The 19,660-nt window shown below is 35.0% G+C and overlaps 3 protein-coding genes across 3 annotated transcripts; 1 reads left to right on the top strand and 2 right to left on the bottom strand.

Annotated features, from left to right (window-relative positions):
• The first annotated feature begins 6,453 nt into the window (after positions 1 to 6,453).
• Positions 6,454 to 9,325, top strand: LOC131598265 (uncharacterized). The gene is made up of 3 exons (XM_058870881.1): positions 6,454 to 6,702; positions 6,784 to 6,885; positions 9,125 to 9,325. The coding sequence occupies exons 1-3, from the start codon at positions 6,493 to 6,495 to the stop codon at positions 9,323 to 9,325; spliced, it is 513 nt and encodes a 170-aa protein (XP_058726864.1). The 5' UTR covers positions 6,454 to 6,492.
• A 1,970-nt stretch (positions 9,326 to 11,295) lies between these two features.
• On the bottom strand, positions 11,296 to 16,133 carry LOC131595785 (U-box domain-containing protein 44-like). The gene is made up of 3 exons (XM_058868255.1): positions 14,088 to 16,133; positions 13,653 to 13,971; positions 11,296 to 13,508 (listed from the first exon to the last, which is right to left on the bottom strand). The coding sequence occupies exons 1-3, from the start codon at positions 15,321 to 15,323 to the stop codon at positions 11,995 to 11,997; spliced, it is 3,069 nt and encodes a 1,022-aa protein (XP_058724238.1). The 5' UTR covers positions 15,324 to 16,133; the 3' UTR covers positions 11,296 to 11,994.
• A 135-nt stretch (positions 16,134 to 16,268) lies between these two features.
• On the bottom strand, positions 16,269 to 19,287 carry LOC131595786 (uncharacterized). The gene is made up of 2 exons (XM_058868256.1): positions 19,107 to 19,287; positions 16,269 to 16,500 (listed from the first exon to the last, which is right to left on the bottom strand). The coding sequence occupies exons 1-2, from the start codon at positions 19,236 to 19,238 to the stop codon at positions 16,399 to 16,401; spliced, it is 234 nt and encodes a 77-aa protein (XP_058724239.1). The 5' UTR covers positions 19,239 to 19,287; the 3' UTR covers positions 16,269 to 16,398.
• Positions 19,288 to 19,660: the final 373 nt, after the last annotated feature.

Genomic DNA, 19,660 nt, shown 5'->3' with positions numbered 1-19,660 from the left:
AGGTGATTCCCACCTGAAATTAATTTCATTTTTCCCCACACCAGATGCTATATTGGAGTTGATGGTTGCATTGCCATATTGCTATAATACTGCTTTAGTTTCCTTTGCACTAATGATCAAAACTATTGTTTCTTATGTAATTAAGGGAAGTGAACTAATAAAGAGTTACAATTTATAAATAAATATTGATAAATAAAATTTTATTTCAAGTGAGTATAATATAATTTCTCTAAATATATAATTAATAAATAAATAAATAATAAAATTATACTAAATATATTTGATTACTTTTGAAAGTTAAATTTAAATATAATTGATTTTAAAATTTATTTTAGATAGCTATGATTTTATTTTATTTTTGAAGTGGCACGAGACACAATTAGTTAGATTCAGGTAAAAAAAATCATTCATAATATTTTGAAATAATGGTTGATCGAGAACAATAGATTGAATAAACACACATGTAAAGAAAAATTATATTGGTTGTTATATTTACAAAGATCATGAAATCACTCCTTTAAGATTAATTAAAAAGAAATAAAATTAAATTAAGTAATAATAAATATTTAATTTTTGAAATAATATTCATTTTTAATAATGATAATTATGAAGGGATATTTTAGATAACAAATTGATAGAAATAGAATAACGATTTCATTGCAATACAACTCTATTTACTGAACAAAATTGGGTATTAGTTTATTTATTTGGTTTGTCAATATATTAATTAAAAAGGAATAAAATTAAATTAAGTAATAATAAATATTTAATTTTAAAATAATATTCATTTTTAATAATGATAATTATGAAAGGATGTTTTAGGTAACAAATTGATAGAATAGAATAGAATAATGATTTCATTGCAATACAACTCTATTTACTGAACAAAATTGGGTATGAGTTTATTTTTTTTGGTTTGTCAATATATTAGTTAAAAGGGAATAAAATTAAATTAATGGATGTTTTAGGTATCAGTTTGATTTCATTGCAATACAACTCTATTTACTGAACAAAATTGGGTAAAAGTTTATTTATTTGGTTTGTCAATTTATGATATTAATATTGAAGTATATTTTGGTCACTCGATAATCTCTTGAAATAACGATTCTTGGAAGCTTGGATGGTTTTGGTTTTAAAATTTTATTTCAAGTGAGTGTAATGTATTTTCTCTAAATATATAATTAATAAATAAATAAAATTATAGTAAATATTTTTTATTACTTTAAAAACTAAATTAGTTAAATTTAAATACATACGAATAAAGTGTGAAATATAATTAATTTTAAAATTTATTCTTTAAATAGTTATGGTTTTATTGTATTTTTGAAGTGGCACGGGACATGATTAGTTGGATCCAGGAAAAAAAACATTCACAATATTTTGAAATAGTGGTTGACGGAGAATAATGGGTAGAATAAATACACAAGTGGAGAAGAATTTATATTGATTGTTATATTTACAAAGATCATGCATTCGGTTCTTTAAGAATAATTAAAAAGGAATAAAATTAAATTTAGTATTAATAAATATTTAATTTTTGAAATAATATTTATTTTATATTAAATAAATTAAGTAAAAATATATCAACAGTATTCAAGGAAATTTTTGAATGTTTTCGAAGTTATTAATGATATTTGTAAATATTTATAATTATTAGTCATATTAAATTTTTTAATGGTGATATACTACATATTTATGTTTAAATATTTATAATTATCATTTTTTTTACAATAAAAATATACAATAATAACAACATCAAATAATTTAAGATAGAAATTAACCTACTTATACAGACACACCGGTCTTCTACTAGTTATTGAATTAAACTCTCACTACAAGAAATGTGCTTCCTAGCCACGTGAAATAGTGACGTGATTTTCACGTGTGTAAAATGCACCAGTTGTGACGTGAAAATCACGTCGCAACATATTTATTATATTTAAAAATAAAAAGTAATGTTAATCAAGGGGGAGAGTAAAAAAGTTTATAAAAAAAATGTTGTGACGTGTAAATCACGTCGCAACTTAAAATAAAAAAATTGAAAACCAATTGGAGTCAGAAATGCACATGGGGGAAAGTTTGAATTTTTTAAAAATTCAGGTGTGACGTGTAAATCACGTCGCAACTAAAAATTACAAAACCCAAAAACTTTAATGGCAGAGTTGACTGACAAGGAGCACGTGGGTTGGGAATGTGCGTTGGTTGCGACGTGAATTTCATTTCGCAACGTGGCGATGTGAAAATCACGTCACTAAAGTCTTTATTAGCTTTTGCCAAAACGCTTCTTCCCCTCTCTCGTTCCAGAAGTGTACGTGTTTCCCTCAACCCTTTCTTTCTCTTCTTCCTCTCAACCCTTCTTCCCCATTTTCTCCCAAAATCTCTTCTCCCATTCTCTCAAATTGCATTTTATTCCTTCCAATTGCAAAATATTCAAGATAAGTATCAAATCTTTTTTAATTTTCTGTATTTTATTTATTATTTTCGTTTTAATTTGTATAATTTATTTGTTTTTGTTATAAAATTTTTTTAGGTGTAGTATTTGTGATTGAAGATTAGAGGAAGATATTTGAAGATATTTGAAGATTGATAGAGGAAGATAGAGGTAATTTTGGCATTTTATTTTTTTAGGTTTTTTTTTATTGATGAATTAGATTGTAGAAAATTAGGTTTGTAGAAAATTAGATTGAAGGTTAAAATTGATGAATGTTAGTTTTGTAGTAAATTAGGTTTGTAAAAAATTAGAGTTGGAAATTAGATTGTAAATTAGAGTAAAAAAATTGATGATTAGAGTTGAAATAGATTGAATATTGAATTTTGATTGAATATTGAATATTGAATTTTGATGATTAGAGATGATGAAAAAATGATGAAATATATTAGGTATAATAAGTTTGTATATTTGGTATAATTGAATTTTGATGATTAGAGATCATAAAAATTGATGAAATATATTAGGTATAATAAGTTTGTATATTATAAATAAAATGTTATTAGAAATGAAATATATTAGGTATATATTTAAAATAAAATACAATAGAGTAGAATTATATTTTATATTTCTTAAAAGGAATAATAAATTTGTTAAGAACAAAATAGTGTGAATTACTATTTTTTAAACAACATTTTAAAAGAAGGTTACTACATAGTTATTAAAAAATAATATATTATTTTGTTTTAAAAATGTTTATTATAGTGTGAAGTATATTATTTTGTTTTAAAAAATAATATAATAATATTTTGTTTATAGTTGATATAAGTAAATGTTTAATTATTTACTTATAGTTGATATAAGTAAATGTTTAATTATTGTTACTAAAAAGAGAATGATTGGATATATGTGCAGTATAGAATATTATTTGTATTATCGTAGTTGGATGTACGATAGAGTGGAACCAGGAAGACGTGCACTTAAACCCAATTTTATAGAAGGAGTTAACGGGTTTATCACGTGGGCGTTTGCTCAAGAATGTTGTCGAAGCGAAGGAGGAGTTAGGTGTCCCTGTCTTAAATGTGAATGTAGACCTATCATTAGTGACTCAGATGAAGTGGTCAGGCATTTGTATAGAAGGGGTTTCATGGAAAATTATTGGGTTTGGACGTTTAATGGTGAAAAATTGCCGAGTAATGTACAAGAGACTAGCAGTACGCATGCTTCAAGTAGTCGTCCGTCAATGGAATATGAGGAAAGACCGCCTATTGAATATGAGGAAAACTTTAATCAGATCGGTGACATGGTTGAGGATGCTTTTGGTGTGAACGTGACCTATGATCAACCTGAAGATTGTGATGGGGAAGAGATGCCGAACGAAGAAGCGCATAGATTTTATCAGTTGTTGAATGAGATGAATACGCCGTTGTTTGACGGTTCGTCTGACTCCAAGTTATCAATGTGTGTGAGATTATTGGCCGCCAAGTCAAATTGGAATGTTCCTGATCAGTGTTTGGAATTCTTTGTAAAAATGATGTTGGACTCAACTGCAATGAAAGACAACTTACCTACAACATTTTATGAAGAAAAGAAGTTGGTGTCGAAGTTGGGCTTAAAAGTAAGAAAGATTGATTGTTGCATTAATGGTTGTATGTTGTTTTATGACAATGAGTTTGGTACTCAAGATGGATTGTTGGAGGAATGCAAATTTTGTATGAGTCCAAGATATAAAGTTCGCAGTAGAGCCATTAACACTAATCAAGACCGTGTAGCAGAAAAGTCCATGTTTTATCTTCCGATAATTCCAAGGTTAAAAAGAATGTTTGCTTCAATGCACAGTGCAAGTCAAATGACATGGCATCATACAAACAAAACAAGTCTAGGCACTATGCGGCATCCATCTGATGGCGAGGCATGGAAACACTTTGATCGAATACATCCTGATTTTCATACTACCGGTGTACAATCATAAAACTCATTACTCTGAAACTTATAATGTGTTTGTTTTTAGGGAATTCAACAACACCTATTTTCATACTACCGGTGTACAATCAACATCTGGTGTCATCCATGCTCAATTTACATCATGGTTTAAGGAGAGATTGTATAGCATTGTTGCACCGACTCCCGAAATAATCCATTTGAGAAACTTGTCTAAAGGCCCTATTCAAAGCGCAAATGAATGGCACATATACTTCGTGAATGGATATAAATTTCACACTCATACATGGACTGGAGGGAAAAAGACCATAAACAGTGGTGTTTTTGTGAAAGGAGTTACAGATGGTGGTGAAGATGACTTCTATGGTTTTGTCAAACATATCTACGAGTTGGTGTACACTTACTTGGACTTGGAAAATAAAGTTGCCTTGTTTTATTGTGAATGGTATGATCCAACTAGAGGCACAAAAATAGATAGGACATATGGTACTGTTGAGATTCAAATGGACCGGAGGTACAAAGAGTATGACCCTTTCATAATGTCACATATTGTTAGGCAAGTTTACTATGTTCCTTATCCTTCATTTGTGCCACGTAAACGAGGGTGGTGTGTTGTCATAAAAACAAAACCAATGGGTCATATTGAATCTGACGATCTAGTGGAAGAAGATCTTGCTTTCCAAGTTGATGAAGTGGAACAAATTAATGATGTGATTGTAGATGAACAAACTACAAGTTTGTTTGATACAATGGTTGAGGGGCATCTAGTTGATTCGTCTATATTGGATGAAGAGCATGAAGATATTGCATCTGAGGACAATATCACATCAAATGATGAGAATGATGTGGATGATGAGCACGAAGATTTAGAATAATGAATGTGTTGTTGAAAATGTATTTTTATAATTTCACTTAATGAACTATGTATTGAATGTGTTAATGGCAACCAGTTGTTGAGATTATATTTTTATAATTTTACTTAGTGAACCATTTGTTGAATATATTTATATTAATTGTGTAATCTCTATAAATAGGTAAAATGCCACCCCGACCTGATAAAGGTAAGGGTGTAGCTGATAGTGGTAAGAAGAAGCACCAACGCCCACGAGTAGTAGTATGTCAGTCACCTCAGTTGGCCACGTGTCCTCCCCCGCAGAGTCAGGTTAATCGTATGTCCATGGCCAGTACTCAGGGTTTTCTGCCACTACTCTCCTCTCCGTATCCATATGAGAGTCCGTCTTTTATTACCCCACCACCACCTGGTTACCCATCCTTCCAGCAGACACAGATGCCCCCATCCTTCCAGCAGACACATGTGCCCCCATCCTTCCGGCAGACTGAAGGATTTGGTTTTCCACCTCCCACACAGATTAGTCCCTCATCTTTCCAGCAGACTGGAGGATCTAGTTTTCCACCTCCCACTCAGACTAGTCCCTCATATTTCCAGCAGAATGGAGGATCTAGTTTTCCACCTCCCACACAGACTGGTCCCACCCCACCATCTTTCCAGCAGACATGTCGCACCCCACATTCCCCACATGTGCCCCCACAGGATGATGATCAGGCGGAGGATGAGACTGCGGAGGATGAGAGTGCAGATGATCAGTTGGATGGGAGCGATCTTCAAGGGGATGATGATCCGAGTCAGATTCATATCATTGACGGGAGATTTTTTATTAGGCCCGAAGGAAGCTCGTAAGTTTCTTATTTATCAATTTTTATTTAAGTATACGTTTCCATTTTTTATAACTTTATAATTTATGTTAATTCAATTAATGTTGTTTATAACTTTATAATTTATGTTAATTCAATTAATGTTGTTTAGATTCACGCCGAGTCGGACTGCTGCGAAAGTTATAAGTTATATAATTCAGCAGAATTATAAAAAACTTATAAAGACTTTTAAAGATGTTAAGGGCGATGATAGAGAACATTGGTTTACGCATTTTCAGGTATACTTAATTTATTGTTTAAGTTATTGTTATTTAAATGACTTTTTCACTACAGTTATCTAACTTTTATTTTATCTACTTTTATTGCAGGAAAAATGTGTGTGGGAATCAATGAAAGAGAGACAGATTAAAAAAAATTATTATGGCAGAACTGCAAGACGACTTTCTGACATGCTACGACGTGTTAGAAAGCGTTGGGAACTTCATGGCATCCGTCCCAGTTGGATAGGAGAAGAAATCTTTCGGGAACTTCTTAAATATTGGGAGAGTGATGAGTTTGCGGCCAAATCTGAAAATGCAAAGAAGATGAGAGCATCTGAAAAGGGTGGTTGCCTTAATGCTGTTGGAAGTATAAGCACTGCTGAGCATGTTCGACGCATGGTAATAATTATTACCACTTCTTAAAGTTATAATTTCAATTAATAATTGATATTATTAATTATAGTTTATTTTGTTATTTAGACTAAGGAATTAAATAGACCACCACTTATGACCGAGCTGGTTGCGAGGACTCGGAAAAAGAAAACAGAAGCTTTTGTTGACAATCGTACACAAAAAGCTATGGTAAGTTATTTAAGCTATCGGTATTATTTTTTTAAGCTATCTGTATTATTTGGTTAAGTTGGGTATTATATTTGGTTAAGCTATCGGTATTATATTTGGTTAAGCTATCGGTATTATTTGGTTAAGTTCGGTATTATATTTGGTTAAGCTATCTGTATTATATTTGGTTAAGCTATCCGTATTATTTGGTTAAGTTGGGTATTATATTTAGTTAACCTATCGGTATTATTTTTTTAAGCTATCGGTATTTCTGTAAGCGATGAATTGTGATGTATTTGGTGGTGATTGTGAAGTGCCGATAAAGTGTTGATATATATGAATTAAATTGGTGATAAAAGTGTTGATTCTGAACTAATGTAAATGCTTATGTATGGCATAAATGATAATGTATCCTCTGCCGTGTGCATATATATATATATATATATATATATATATATATATATATATATATATATATATATATATATATATATATATATATGTGTGTGTGTGTGTGCGCGCTTATGTGATGATTGATGATATGATCGGTATATCCGAATGAATATTAACCTGATGATGCAAAAAATATTGCAAAGTGGAAACCATGAATATGTGATTCCTTAATTTGTTGACGAAGTTTTATTATTCTGATTTATTAATTAATTCCGACAGATAGAATTGGGGTGTTATAATTTTCATGTGGCATGTGAGATGTTGTGGCGTGAAAATCATGTGGCAACTAAATTTGTGGCGTGAAATTCATGTGTTATTATTTTTTTAAGCTTCCAATGTTTCTTTATTTGTTTAGTTTTTAATTATAAAAAAGATCTAATGTTCATTTGTAAACATACAAGATTTTAGAAAAACAATTTCTCTTCTACTATCACCTTAATCCAAATTTTCATACTCACTTAAAATATTATTTTAGTACTGAAAGAGTAACTAATTTGTAGATAATTCTTATATAAATGTTCTTATATTATTGTGGTTTTTATTTCTAAATGAATTCTTATATAAATGTTCTTATATTATTGTGGTTTTTATTTCTAAATGAAGAGTGAATTGTGTTGGGTGAGAATATGGAGTAGGAAAACAGTCTAGAGGCGGGTGAATAGACCATTTAAAAAAAACTTCGACTGATTTTCCAGAAAAAGAATATCAAAGGTTTTTCAAAATTGTGCGCAGAAGGTTTAAGACAAAAATATGAGAATTATACTTTTATTGGAACTTGATCAGGTCGACAATTACACAATTCACAAAACTCACGTATTGTTCAATAATGAATAATTGAACGATTCTATATTACACGAGATGTGTCCTATATGATATTTCAATTATGATCGTATTCTAGCAGCACTAGTTTCTTAGAATTTAATCACCACTAAAGCTTAATTAGGCACCAATTCTAACAAAATCTAACCTTATGTAATAAATCACTACCAATTGAATAAACGATAAACTACGCTAAGAATTGAAAATCAAGATTGGACAATTCTCCCAGTAGGCCCGACGAAGAAGATATGCAGATCCTTTGAGGGCTACTCGGTTCCTCTATACAAATTCCTCTTCACCAAGTTAGGGGTACGTTAGCCCTTTTATAATTTTGAGGTGGTCGTGATGAACCGTTTATGAGATGGCCCCTTGTGAATTCATCCCGGAGCATAGGCTTTCATGAAGGTGTTCCAACTTTGTTCCGAGTAAAAGTCTTGGAAACCTTCTCTAGAGCTCTTTTATCTCTTTTACGTGACCTACACCTCCCGGGATGATGTCAGTATCATGGATTGGTCTTCATTCTCCCCTAGTTGCCTTGGTTCGGCTTTTTCATCAATGATTGGGGTGACTTCCTTGAATGTTTCATGCTGGTGAAACCTATTACTCTTGAGACTCACTTTTCCTTATGCTTTTCTTCGACCCTAGTAGGTCGTTCTTGTATGAGCGTTTTTTAAAGCACTGGTCTATAGCTCATTTTCGGCGACCTCTTTCTTCTTACAACTCTGGGCTATGTCCTCTATCTTCCAAGGAGGTGAAAATGAAAGAGGGTTTGTGTGTTTGGTATCAAGTTCTCGGCTATGAAAAAGGACCTGGTCTTGGCGAAGTACCCCCTTCTCAACAAAAGAAGAAGTGGATTGATACATATGGAATTATTAGTACACCCGGTCATGTCGAAAGGAAGAAACTATTTGGTGAGGATGGGAACCGGGCATTTTTTTAACAAGTGTAACAACTAGATTATTAGATTATCGTGCTCGCCAATGATCAGGGTATTACAACTAGCTTATTAGGTCGAGTGATGACGACTTCTACTGATGCGGCTATTCCTGCTCTGGTGGTCCCAACAACGATTGTAGTTACTGCCCCGGTAGTAGTTGCGACTATTATATGGGGTATAACTCCTGAGGTGGAATTGTTGACCGCTACAACGGCCGACCTCTCTTTCTGTGAGCCTTCACCATCTCCTTAATCAAAGGCTCGTAATCCCTTCTTTCGGCTTCCTACCATTCTTCCTTCTCCGGTACCCAACACCCCGAAGGAATTTGTTTTTGTCGTGGCCACTAAGGACCTAGATTTCTTCCGGAGTCTATAAGTAGCTTACATGTGGGGTCTTTTGGCACATGTTTCTTGCACCCTGTTTAGCGCCGAATCTCAAGTTTTTATGGTAGGTGATGGCCAGAATGATGTATTGGACTCTGGTGACCTTTCTAGGGAGCGGGATGAGCTAAAATAGAAGAGTGAGACCCTTGAGCGGGAGAGTTCTGTGCCTGAGAATGAATTGACTGAGTTGCGAACAAAGTCCGAGCTTGCTAGCCCTTTGTAGGAAAAGGTGGAGCGATACGCTTCTTCGTCAACTTTGGATGCTCATATAACAAAGTTGAAAGCTTCTCTTGCTGGGGGAGAGAAACGTTGGAAGAAGGCTTCTGAAGATGTGGCGGACGCGTGTCGTGTGTTTGAAGTAGATCAGAAATCTCTTCATTAAAAGATGGATGATCGGGCCAACATTCTAAAAGGTCTTGAGGAAGATGTGGCTGCTGCATGGTAGAAATATCACGAGTCCCTTCAGCGGGTTATGGATTCTATGTACCAGGTTTTGGATCAGACGTGGGAGCAGGCACGAGAATTTTGTCCCAGCTTTTTTGTCACTTCCTACAAGTTGGATCCTTTCCGAGTCATTCCTGGAGAGGATGTCGGGGGTGGTTTGGGCGCATTGGATCCGAAAGCTAGCGTTTGAGAGCCTTTTTCCCACTTTTTCTTCTATTTTTCTTTTGTTCCTATCAATTTTTATCGGGCTTTTGGGCCTTGGCATGTAAGCAATATTTATATTTATTTATATCATTACCTTTTTCATGCTTGTTCTTTTCACTTTCATATTGTGCTCTTTTAAAATGTACTCCCTCCGTCTCATAATAAGTGTTTCATTTGCACTTTTTCTATGTCTCAATAAATAAGGGTATTTTAGTACATGATACTAATTTTATCATTAAAACCAACATATCTAATCATTTTCTTAAGAACCGCGCATAGCTCAATTAAGACACTTATTAAGAGACGGAGGGAGTAGTTTTCAGCCTGCTGAGAGCCGAGGAGAGCTAGGGTTTGCTTTCGAGCCCTATAATTTGTATAGTTTGTCTGCTACAAAGAACGATAAATAATATTTGCTTAAAATGTCAATAACCTTAAGTCTTTTGCGAGACCATGTTTGGCTGCTTAATTCGTGAGCATGTTGCGTTATATATGTATGTGTTGTATTAGTGAGATGTCAGGCCACCCGGACGTGGCTATAAATGGAATGTGCTTGCGCAGGTGAATCATTGGTTCGGCTTGATGTGTTTGTACATTGAATTCATAACGATGAGACACGAGCTCAACTACGGGTGTTTATGCTTTGAACTGCATCTATAATAATTTCGCATTGAACCGGCTAGATGCGGCTATACTTTGAGTCATATTCATAGGATTAAGGCATGAGTCTGGTTAAATGCGATTATGCTTCGAATCATACTTATAGGTAAGGGACAAGAAACCGGCAAGATGTGGCCAAGCTTTTAAACCGCGCTCCGCATCACATAGGATCATTCCCTAGCCAATGGTAGAGGATCTTCGTCCATCTCCCCGAGGTAAAGCTCTGATCAAGGTGGACTTCTCTAGGCTCCACCGCTCACGTCCCTTGGATGGGCTAGATCCAGGGGGGTGTCAGCTACGCAAAAATTAATGTTGTTCTTTGACAATGGGTCTTTGACTGTTGTAGCCAGACATGTATAAAGCGTCTCCGACATCACCTCTGGGGGGAATTGGTTGTTACATCGGATCGGACGTGCAAAGCGTCTCCAACAGCTCCCCTAAATTTTTTAGGTGCGCTCAATGCTGTGGTGAATTGATTGCTCTAGTCAGATGTGTAAAGCGTCTCCGACAACACCTCTAAAATTTTCGCTCAATGGACGAGGACAATTAGTGTTAGTCGCTTGATAAGAATGGTTTGTATTTTGTTAAAGTGGCTTCTATAGTCATTTCTACTAGTATTGGTCTAATTCTCCCTATTATTTGAAAGAGTTTGACACCTTCTATAGTCATCATTGTTTTTGGCAGTTACTTGGAGATAGAATTCCTATGAGAGCTAACACATCATCAGGTTATTGTAGATCCAAATGGCATTGATTGTTTCATATGTCAATAGATAATCATCTAGACATCTTTTTGTCTCTTTCGTCAGTGTCGCATCCCTTAGATATACTGTGTTTAGGCGACTTTGTTGGGAGCTAATTCTTCTAAGAAAGCTAGATTCGCTCTTGGATATTGTGAGGCCTCTTGGGACTAGGTCTAGAGTTAGGTCTGGCTTAATCTGGTCTGACATTCTGTGGTGTGAGCCCTCTGAAAAATCATGTAATGTAATAAGTTCCTTTTTTAGGTTTGACATCTACTAAAGAGGAATTGATAAATAGTTTGACAACAGTCATACAATATCAAATTTGAGTTGATAAATTTAGAGTTTTGGAAATCTAATCACAAAATGCTAAACATTTTTCTTCCCACTTCAAACAAGTACAGGAAATACACTCCGATGTTGTTCTAAAACAATGCAAGACATTGTTTTTAAGTGCAAAAGATTTTGAAGCAAGTTATGTTTTAACTTCTTACTCATAGGCGTAGATTCTCACTCAACACAACTCCACTGACTGAATGTGATGACGATCTCGAAGAGCGTTCCAGCAATGACAGTACCCTGGCAGCTTTTCTCCTCAGGTGGCCGTCCCCATATACATTCATGCCAGTAAGATGGAATAGACGTAATCTAGCCGTTGATCCATAGTATTCAACCATTTCCTTTGAGACAAACACCTTCTCCAAGAGTCCAAGAACTTCTGCCTTAAGAGAATCACTTCCCCAGTTTAAAATTTTCAATAGCGGTCTCATTGCATTCGACTCGTGCAAAACACGAGCTCCTCTTTGAGGAAAATCTTCTATAACCAATGTGGAAAGTGTCTGTATAGCTTCGTAAGCAGTTGCATGAACCTCCTCTTGTAACAGCTTAATCAAGCCAGGCAGAGCATTTGCTTCCAAAAGACAAAATGTGGAATTCACATTGCAAACACTTCCGTGTGCCGAGCATAAAGGAGCTCGTGATGGTCGAAAACACCTGCAAAATGTTGATTTTGAAACAACTGTGAGCTTTGGAGTGCTCATGGAAAGATCGCCAATGAATGCTGCTGCTCTTGCCTTTGCTGTCACTGAACCAGTATTGAGAAATTTTACTAACAAAGGATATATTCCCCGTCTAACCAAATCGCGCTGTGAATTGATATCTGTGGGATCTGTGAACCTAAAGAGTGCACTGAGAGCATTTTCTTTTGCTTCCATTGTACCATTTTTCAAAATGTTTATAATTGCATCTAGGCCACCTAAGTCAATTAATTGCATAGTGAGTTTTCGTTCGGATTTAGGAAGGTTAGCTAGTAAACCAGTAGCAGCTACTTGTACATCATTATTTTCATCATTCTCAAGAAAGCCGACTAAAGCTTCAAGTCTTCTAGGCCTAAAGAGGTATTCAACCACTCCTTCTGGTTCATGTTGCGAGAAAAGAAAGAGAAGACTAATGGCAGTTTCCCTGATTTCTGAGTCAGAGTCATCAAGAAGGGGAAGAATTAGTGATACACCGTGCGCTGCCAGAACTGCCTTCTTAACTAAACCTGTCTCAAACTTGCAAATTCCGAGAAGAGCACGCAATGCAGGCTTACGGAAGTACTGAGCTGAGTTAGGAAGCTGCTGCAGAGCTAGCAAATTGGTGATAATGGTGTCTAACTCGAGTTGTTTCCCTTCTCCGTCAATAAAGAAACCAATTCCATCAGAAGAAGAAGAAAGCTTCTCAAGGATTTCAAAGCATTTAATGCTAATGAACGCCCGTGTCCGAAGGGAGAACATTAAATCTAGAAGAATGGGGACACCTCCATATGCAGCAATAATTCCTTTATTGGCATGAACTCCTGCTAGTTTGACCAATGCTGATAATGATAATTCTTTCAACTCAATGCTTCCAGATAGCATTTCTAGCAAAGGAGGTATAACTCCTTTCTCGCCAAGGAGTTTTAAATTTGATTCTTCCAAATTGAAATTGATTATAGCTTTAGCCATTGACATTCTTGAAGACTCCGATCCTTAAAAATCAAATAAGGAAAAGTAAGACACAAATGTTCTACTTGGTGCTTAGTACAGCAATAAGACATGAACTAAAAGAAATAACTTGCTTGAATCAACGCAAGTACGCAACAAAGACGAACTGGAAACGAATGTCTTGCTACCTTGAATCATGCGATCAACAAGTGCTTTGTACCAGCCAAACTTAGCAGCACATGAAATGTTTTCCTCATCTATTTCAAAAAGCTTCGTCAAAATCTTTTCTGCAATCCCAGTTGAATCGCTGACAGGTCCCCTTAGAATGGTAACAAGGTAATGAACTATGCTGGGATGCTCAGAAATTTTTTTGCAGAAACTTCTATTCCAACCAGAACGGTCTTGAAGCAACTCATAGAGCAAATCAATTGCTTCCTTTATTACTCTAGAGTCATTGTGTAAGCAGGAAATAATGTGACCCCATCCTTGAGATTCAACCACTTTTTCCTATAAAATATTATGCAAATGTCAAATTTAAAACTAGTTGAAGAATGTCTACATCTCAGTGCAGCATATGTAAAAAATTTATGCTCAGCTTACTTGAAAAATAAATATTGCTTTACCTTGTTTCTTGCATGCCCTTCAACAGCATCCTTCAAAGTAATCAAGATATTCATCTTGACATCTATAGAATCAGAATTCCCAAGGATGGAGATAATAATATCAGTAAGCCCTCCTATAGAAATCCAATCCTTATTAATTGGGTTCTCTCTTATGAGAGCCTGCATCTGACTCAAGGACTCATGCAATAATAAGCCAAAATTAGATAATAAGTTTTCCCTGATAGACTTTATTCTAAAGCAGTAATTAAGTTCTCTCCACTCTACTATGGATTGTCTTAACCGAATGTTCGACCTTAAAGTTGTATCTTCAAGAACCTCTTTTGTTTTTGGGTCAATCATATTGCAATCATCAAACCAAGCTTCGATGGCAGATCTCTCACATGTAGTACCGGTGCAAAGACTAACAGGATCTACCATAACAGCTTCAGTTATAGAACAAAGAAAAGAATTAAGTGGTGGAATATATTTTTCCCTTGAACCATATCGCTCTATTACCTGAACCCTTTGAAAATATTGCTTCTTAACTTCTTCGTAATCACTTGCTGCATCAGCTTGAGAGAGTAGTAAAATGATCTGCTCCAAAAATATAACTTCGGCTCTTTCTTTCCGGTTTGCAGCTTCTTCTTTTTCCCATCTAATGCTGGCTATCTCTTTGCTGATCTCTGAAGGCTCCACTGGCACCCCGACTGCCCTCGCTATCTCTTCGAGCATATTGTTTGCAAAAGCCTGATCTAGTTTTTGCTCCTTAATTCCATGGTTCAACTTATCAACAATGTCAAGCTGAGATTGCGAAGCCTCAAACTCGGCCCTTTGCATCTCACTCTGTAGTTTGTTGACTTGATCGGAAATTCTAGATAGGACTTCAGTATTTGCAAGAGACAATGCAGCTAGAGACCTTCCTATATCCCTAATGACTTGTTCAACTTCCTTGACTATGGAACGACACTTCATAAGTAAGTAAAAGCGGCCGCTGTTCCTGTACTTCTCGACCAAGTTACTTGCTTGTTTTACATCTGATTCAAGAGACTCCAGAGCAACCCTTGCAGCTTGAGACTCATTCAATTCCTGAAGCTGTAATTCCTTTAGGACTGGTGCAATATCAAGCAGGTGTTTCGAAAGGACATTAAAACTTTCTTTGTCGATAAGAACATCTTTTGCAGCACTAGCTGTTCTCACAACCTGGCTGGTTAGAACAGCCAAAATTGTACCTATCGGTATGAGTTCCAATCCAACCATGGTAGGCGGTTTGTATTCTCTTGAACTTTTTACTCAAACCGTGTTTCTATTGTGCAGAAGATGGAAGTTGAAACCACAACAAAAAATTGTTTCTCTTTTCCCTGCAATCAAATTCCCCTCGTTCAAGCTAACAAATAGTGTTTAAGCTGCCACCACTGTGATTCTAACGTGCAGAGAACAAACTATCTATATGTCAGGAAAGTAACCAGACAAAAGCATAGAAATCAAGTCGGTGACAGTATTGTCAATCACGGAAAATAGCAATTTGATCAAATACAGTGCCGTTGTTCAACAATATTTCGTACTAAATAATGTACCGCGGAAAAATAGTAATCTGTTCAAATTTTCACCATTATGGCCACTATTTGTCACTAGTCAATGGTAACCATAACTCAACATGAACATTTCCACCATCAACATAACATCAGTCTCTTTCAGTTCAAAGTCTAGATAAAGGCGAACATATTCCAGTCAATGACTCCATGCAATGCAGAATTGATTTTTGGCGTGACAATGAAATTGCAAACATTGACTAAGTTACTTAATAACAATATGTTCCTTTCAATGCAGGAAAACTTCATTATAAAACAACAGAAACAATAGAAAGAAGTCAAGATTCGTAGTTCACACGGTGTCCATTACAAACGCTTACTATTACCAAAACGTATTGAATACTCATATCAAACAAAATAAACTACTCCTATTTTTTAACCCACTTCCAAGTTTGTTGATGTAGCTTCTTGAAAGTGAACAAGTAACGCTTCATACAGGAAAAAAAATTAATTCACACTAGTTTGAATTCCATCCATGCTGTCGGAATTCATATTGACAAGTATTGTGATATATAAAAACAATTATAAAATTATTATTTTACATATATTGGGATTAAAAATATGATTAACTACAAAGAAACTATAATATGTTACAACTTAAGAATTTCGCAAATAAGGAAAGAAAAACCTTTTATTTAAAATAGTTTTGGAAGTCATTAAACATTATACATAACAGTGGCACGTTTAAAGTGATACAGATACTGGTACATAACCACTAAAGCACAACCAACCCACATAGAGCATTAGGGGTTGTTCCTTTTGCGAGCTATCTCCCTCGCCATCTCTCGAAGTTCCTCTGGTGGTGGTGGCTTTTGTGTATCTTTGGGATATTCAATGTAAGACTTCTGCAACATGATAACAAGAAAATACAGTTTAGAAGATGATATATCTAAATGATAACTTTAACATAACTGTACTAGTATTTATTTATGCTCAGAGTGATAAGATTTCAAAGCCAACAAGCAATGACAATTAACTTGGCAAGGAAACTACTGGCAATTAAGACCATGGAATGGATTATTGTAAGCAAAAGCAAAAATTAAAATTAAAAAAAAATAAAAATAAAAATTAAAAAAAAATAATAATGGATCAAACTTTTAACTTAATAGAGCTTCAGTTACAATAGCAATTTGTTCAAATTCTGCTACAATATAGAATTGATATCGTCACTATTAGCCAATTTGACAACAATCAATAATATTAGGTTGCAAAATTTCACATAAATGTTCCAGCTTTTTTCCATTTTCACGCAAGATCTTTATGAGTTTGGCAGAAAACAGAAACTGATGTAATGAACTATTATTGTGAATCTGAAATCTTTCTGATAAAATGCAAAATCCTACTATAACATTATATAAAGCTAACCAGGTTCAAAAAAGAATCTGAGTCCATCGGATATGTAACTGCAGTTAATTGATTCAATTAGAGATAGCAGATAATTCTAGACTAACAAACCAATAAAGAATACCATTCTAGTATACCAAAAAGTCTCTGCTCATATTTGCTTGGAAATTGAGGCTATGCATAGTTTAAAAATACTCACTCTCCTCCACTCACAAATGCACCTTTTAACTAAGGACAAAACAATAAGGTTCACATAAAATCCAACAAACTCTCCTAGACCCACACAAATGCAACAAACTTGAAGTCGGAACATTTTCACTAGAAGGAGGCTGAACTCCTCCAACAATCTGTCCTCAACCTTCGACTCATGATCGTTGAGTCTGAGAGGCTCGATTTTGCGAAGGCAGCACAATTCTACTTTGAGATCTTCAACTCAGTAGTACCACATTATAAAAAATTGCAGGACCAGAAATTTGGTCCAAAAAAAAGAGATAAGAAAAAGTGCATTTAAGCCTAAAGAATATAAGTCAATTTAGTTCCACCATCAAAATGTTTCTTTAGTAAACATCCATCAAAACCACTAAAAAACAAACCTAAAGACTTAAATAGTCTTTTCCTGCTTCAAAACAAGCATAGAATCGTTAAAACTATGGTGCAGATTTAAAACAAAAAAGAGTCAAATAGATTGATATTCTTCAATTTAAATGACTAGATTGCTATTTTGCAAATTTAGATGACTTAATTGATCAACCTTTATAATTCAATGACTAAAATGTCTACAAACTCATAAAAAATTGGCATCGTTGTATGTTGTCGATAGCGCGCTATAGCGGAACCGGACCTCACCGCGACATTTCTGGACTGCTAGGCATTGTCTGCGATAGCAGCCACTATTTGTGGAGTCATGGTGGCACTTTCGCAGCGCAATCGCGATTCTGTAGCAGTTTGCAGACCGCTGTTGTGAAGATGAGGGTAAATTTGTAAATTGGTATTTCGACCCTTTTATTTGATCTAATATAAAAGCACAAGTGTTTGCTTTTAGGTCATTTCACGTGTTTTTTGCCGTTTCCTCTTCACTCGCGTGTTTGCGTTTTAGAAAGTCGTCTTCTTCAGAAAACTTCTTCCCATAACTTCTTCGACATTCTTCTTCGAAAATCTGCAAGCCATCCACCGTTTTCCAAAACCATCACCGTTCTTCACATATTCATCTATTCCTTCACTCTTCTCATCCATTCTATTGCTCTTTTATTAGCAACCATGGCATCATCTTCTGCAAGTTTGACACAAACTTCCAACAACAAACGTTTTTTTAAACCTATCGGTGACAATATTGACACGGGTAGGTTGGCAGTGGAACTAATAAAGACCAATGCAAAAAAAAAACACATTTGCTTGTGACTTTTGTGAACACCCTTCAACTGGAGGAATAACACGAGCTAAGAAGCATCAGTTGGGGATAAGGGGAGAAGTTAAAGCTCGTAGGAAAATGTCGGTTGACATTAACAAAATTCTACAGGAGAGTTATGATAAAAAAAAACAAGTTGCTTGTGATAAATATATGGCTGATGTTATGAGGATGTTGTACAGGAAATATCAAACCTTCGGGCAATAAAAAGGCCTTCAACAGCTTCTTCGAGGGCTAAGAATAATGCTAAAGAACCGATGGATGCGCCAATGTTTCAAAATCCAGAGGTATCTAATAAGAAGACGTTGTAACTAGCTAGAATGCTAACATCCATTAAATATTCTCGTATGGAAAATGGAAGGGCATTAACTAATCAATACATTGCTCGTTAACTAAGATAACTATTTTATTTATCACATCAGAGCAATTTTTCACTAATTCGATAAGAATGTGAGACAAGTATTCGCTTATTATAACTAGATGAGCACCACTAGGGGGTTGTAAATGAATCGAAAGGCAAAATAATTTCCAGTTAATACTTCTCAGAAGTGATTATTTGGAAGTTATTTCAAACCAACTGTTTAACATCTACTTGCAACATAACCCTAAGGTTTGTGATTATGAATTGAAGTAAGCGAATAAACACATAAAGGAAATTGGAAAAAAGTTACAGAGAGAGTGTGAGAGAAGGAGAGAAGTTACTTTTCCGATGAACTTGTGGAGGGTGTTGTCGGTGTTGCTAGCATAAACGTACATAAGAACGATGGGTACAGTAACGTAAACCCCAAACTTGGCGATCTCTAGAATCCCCTTCGAAGTTCCCAGTGACGACATCTTTCCTTTACTTCCAACAACAAACTCAGCTAACACCTCAGATCAAATTACACACCTCTTCATTCAACGGACCGGGCCAATCTAATTTTTGGGCATTACTTTATCCACCCCATACACCCCCATATTCTGGTGAACAAACAGACAATTTCTTTATTGACTCCCTGTGGCGATAACCACTGCTGAAAACTCCAAAATACCCCTGCTTCGGAGATGCATCTTCGAAGTATTTTTTTCAGAATTCAGAGATGCATCTCCGAAAACACCCCGAAAGCACTTAAATTTTAAATTAAACGTTGAATTTTAATTGTCAGGTGTTTTTTCGGAGATGCATCTCCGAAAAAAACTCTTAATAAACATTTTCCCTCCTTCACTATTTCATCATTTTCCTCCAAACTAAAACATAAACCCTCTCCAAAACCTCC

This window comes from Vicia villosa, linkage group LG4 (genome assembly GCF_029867415.1).
Source record: "Vicia villosa cultivar HV-30 ecotype Madison, WI linkage group LG4, Vvil1.0, whole genome shotgun sequence".
Lineage (NCBI taxonomy): Eukaryota > Viridiplantae > Streptophyta > Magnoliopsida > Fabales > Fabaceae > Vicia > Vicia villosa.
This window is presented reverse-complemented; position numbering and strand designations above follow the sequence as displayed.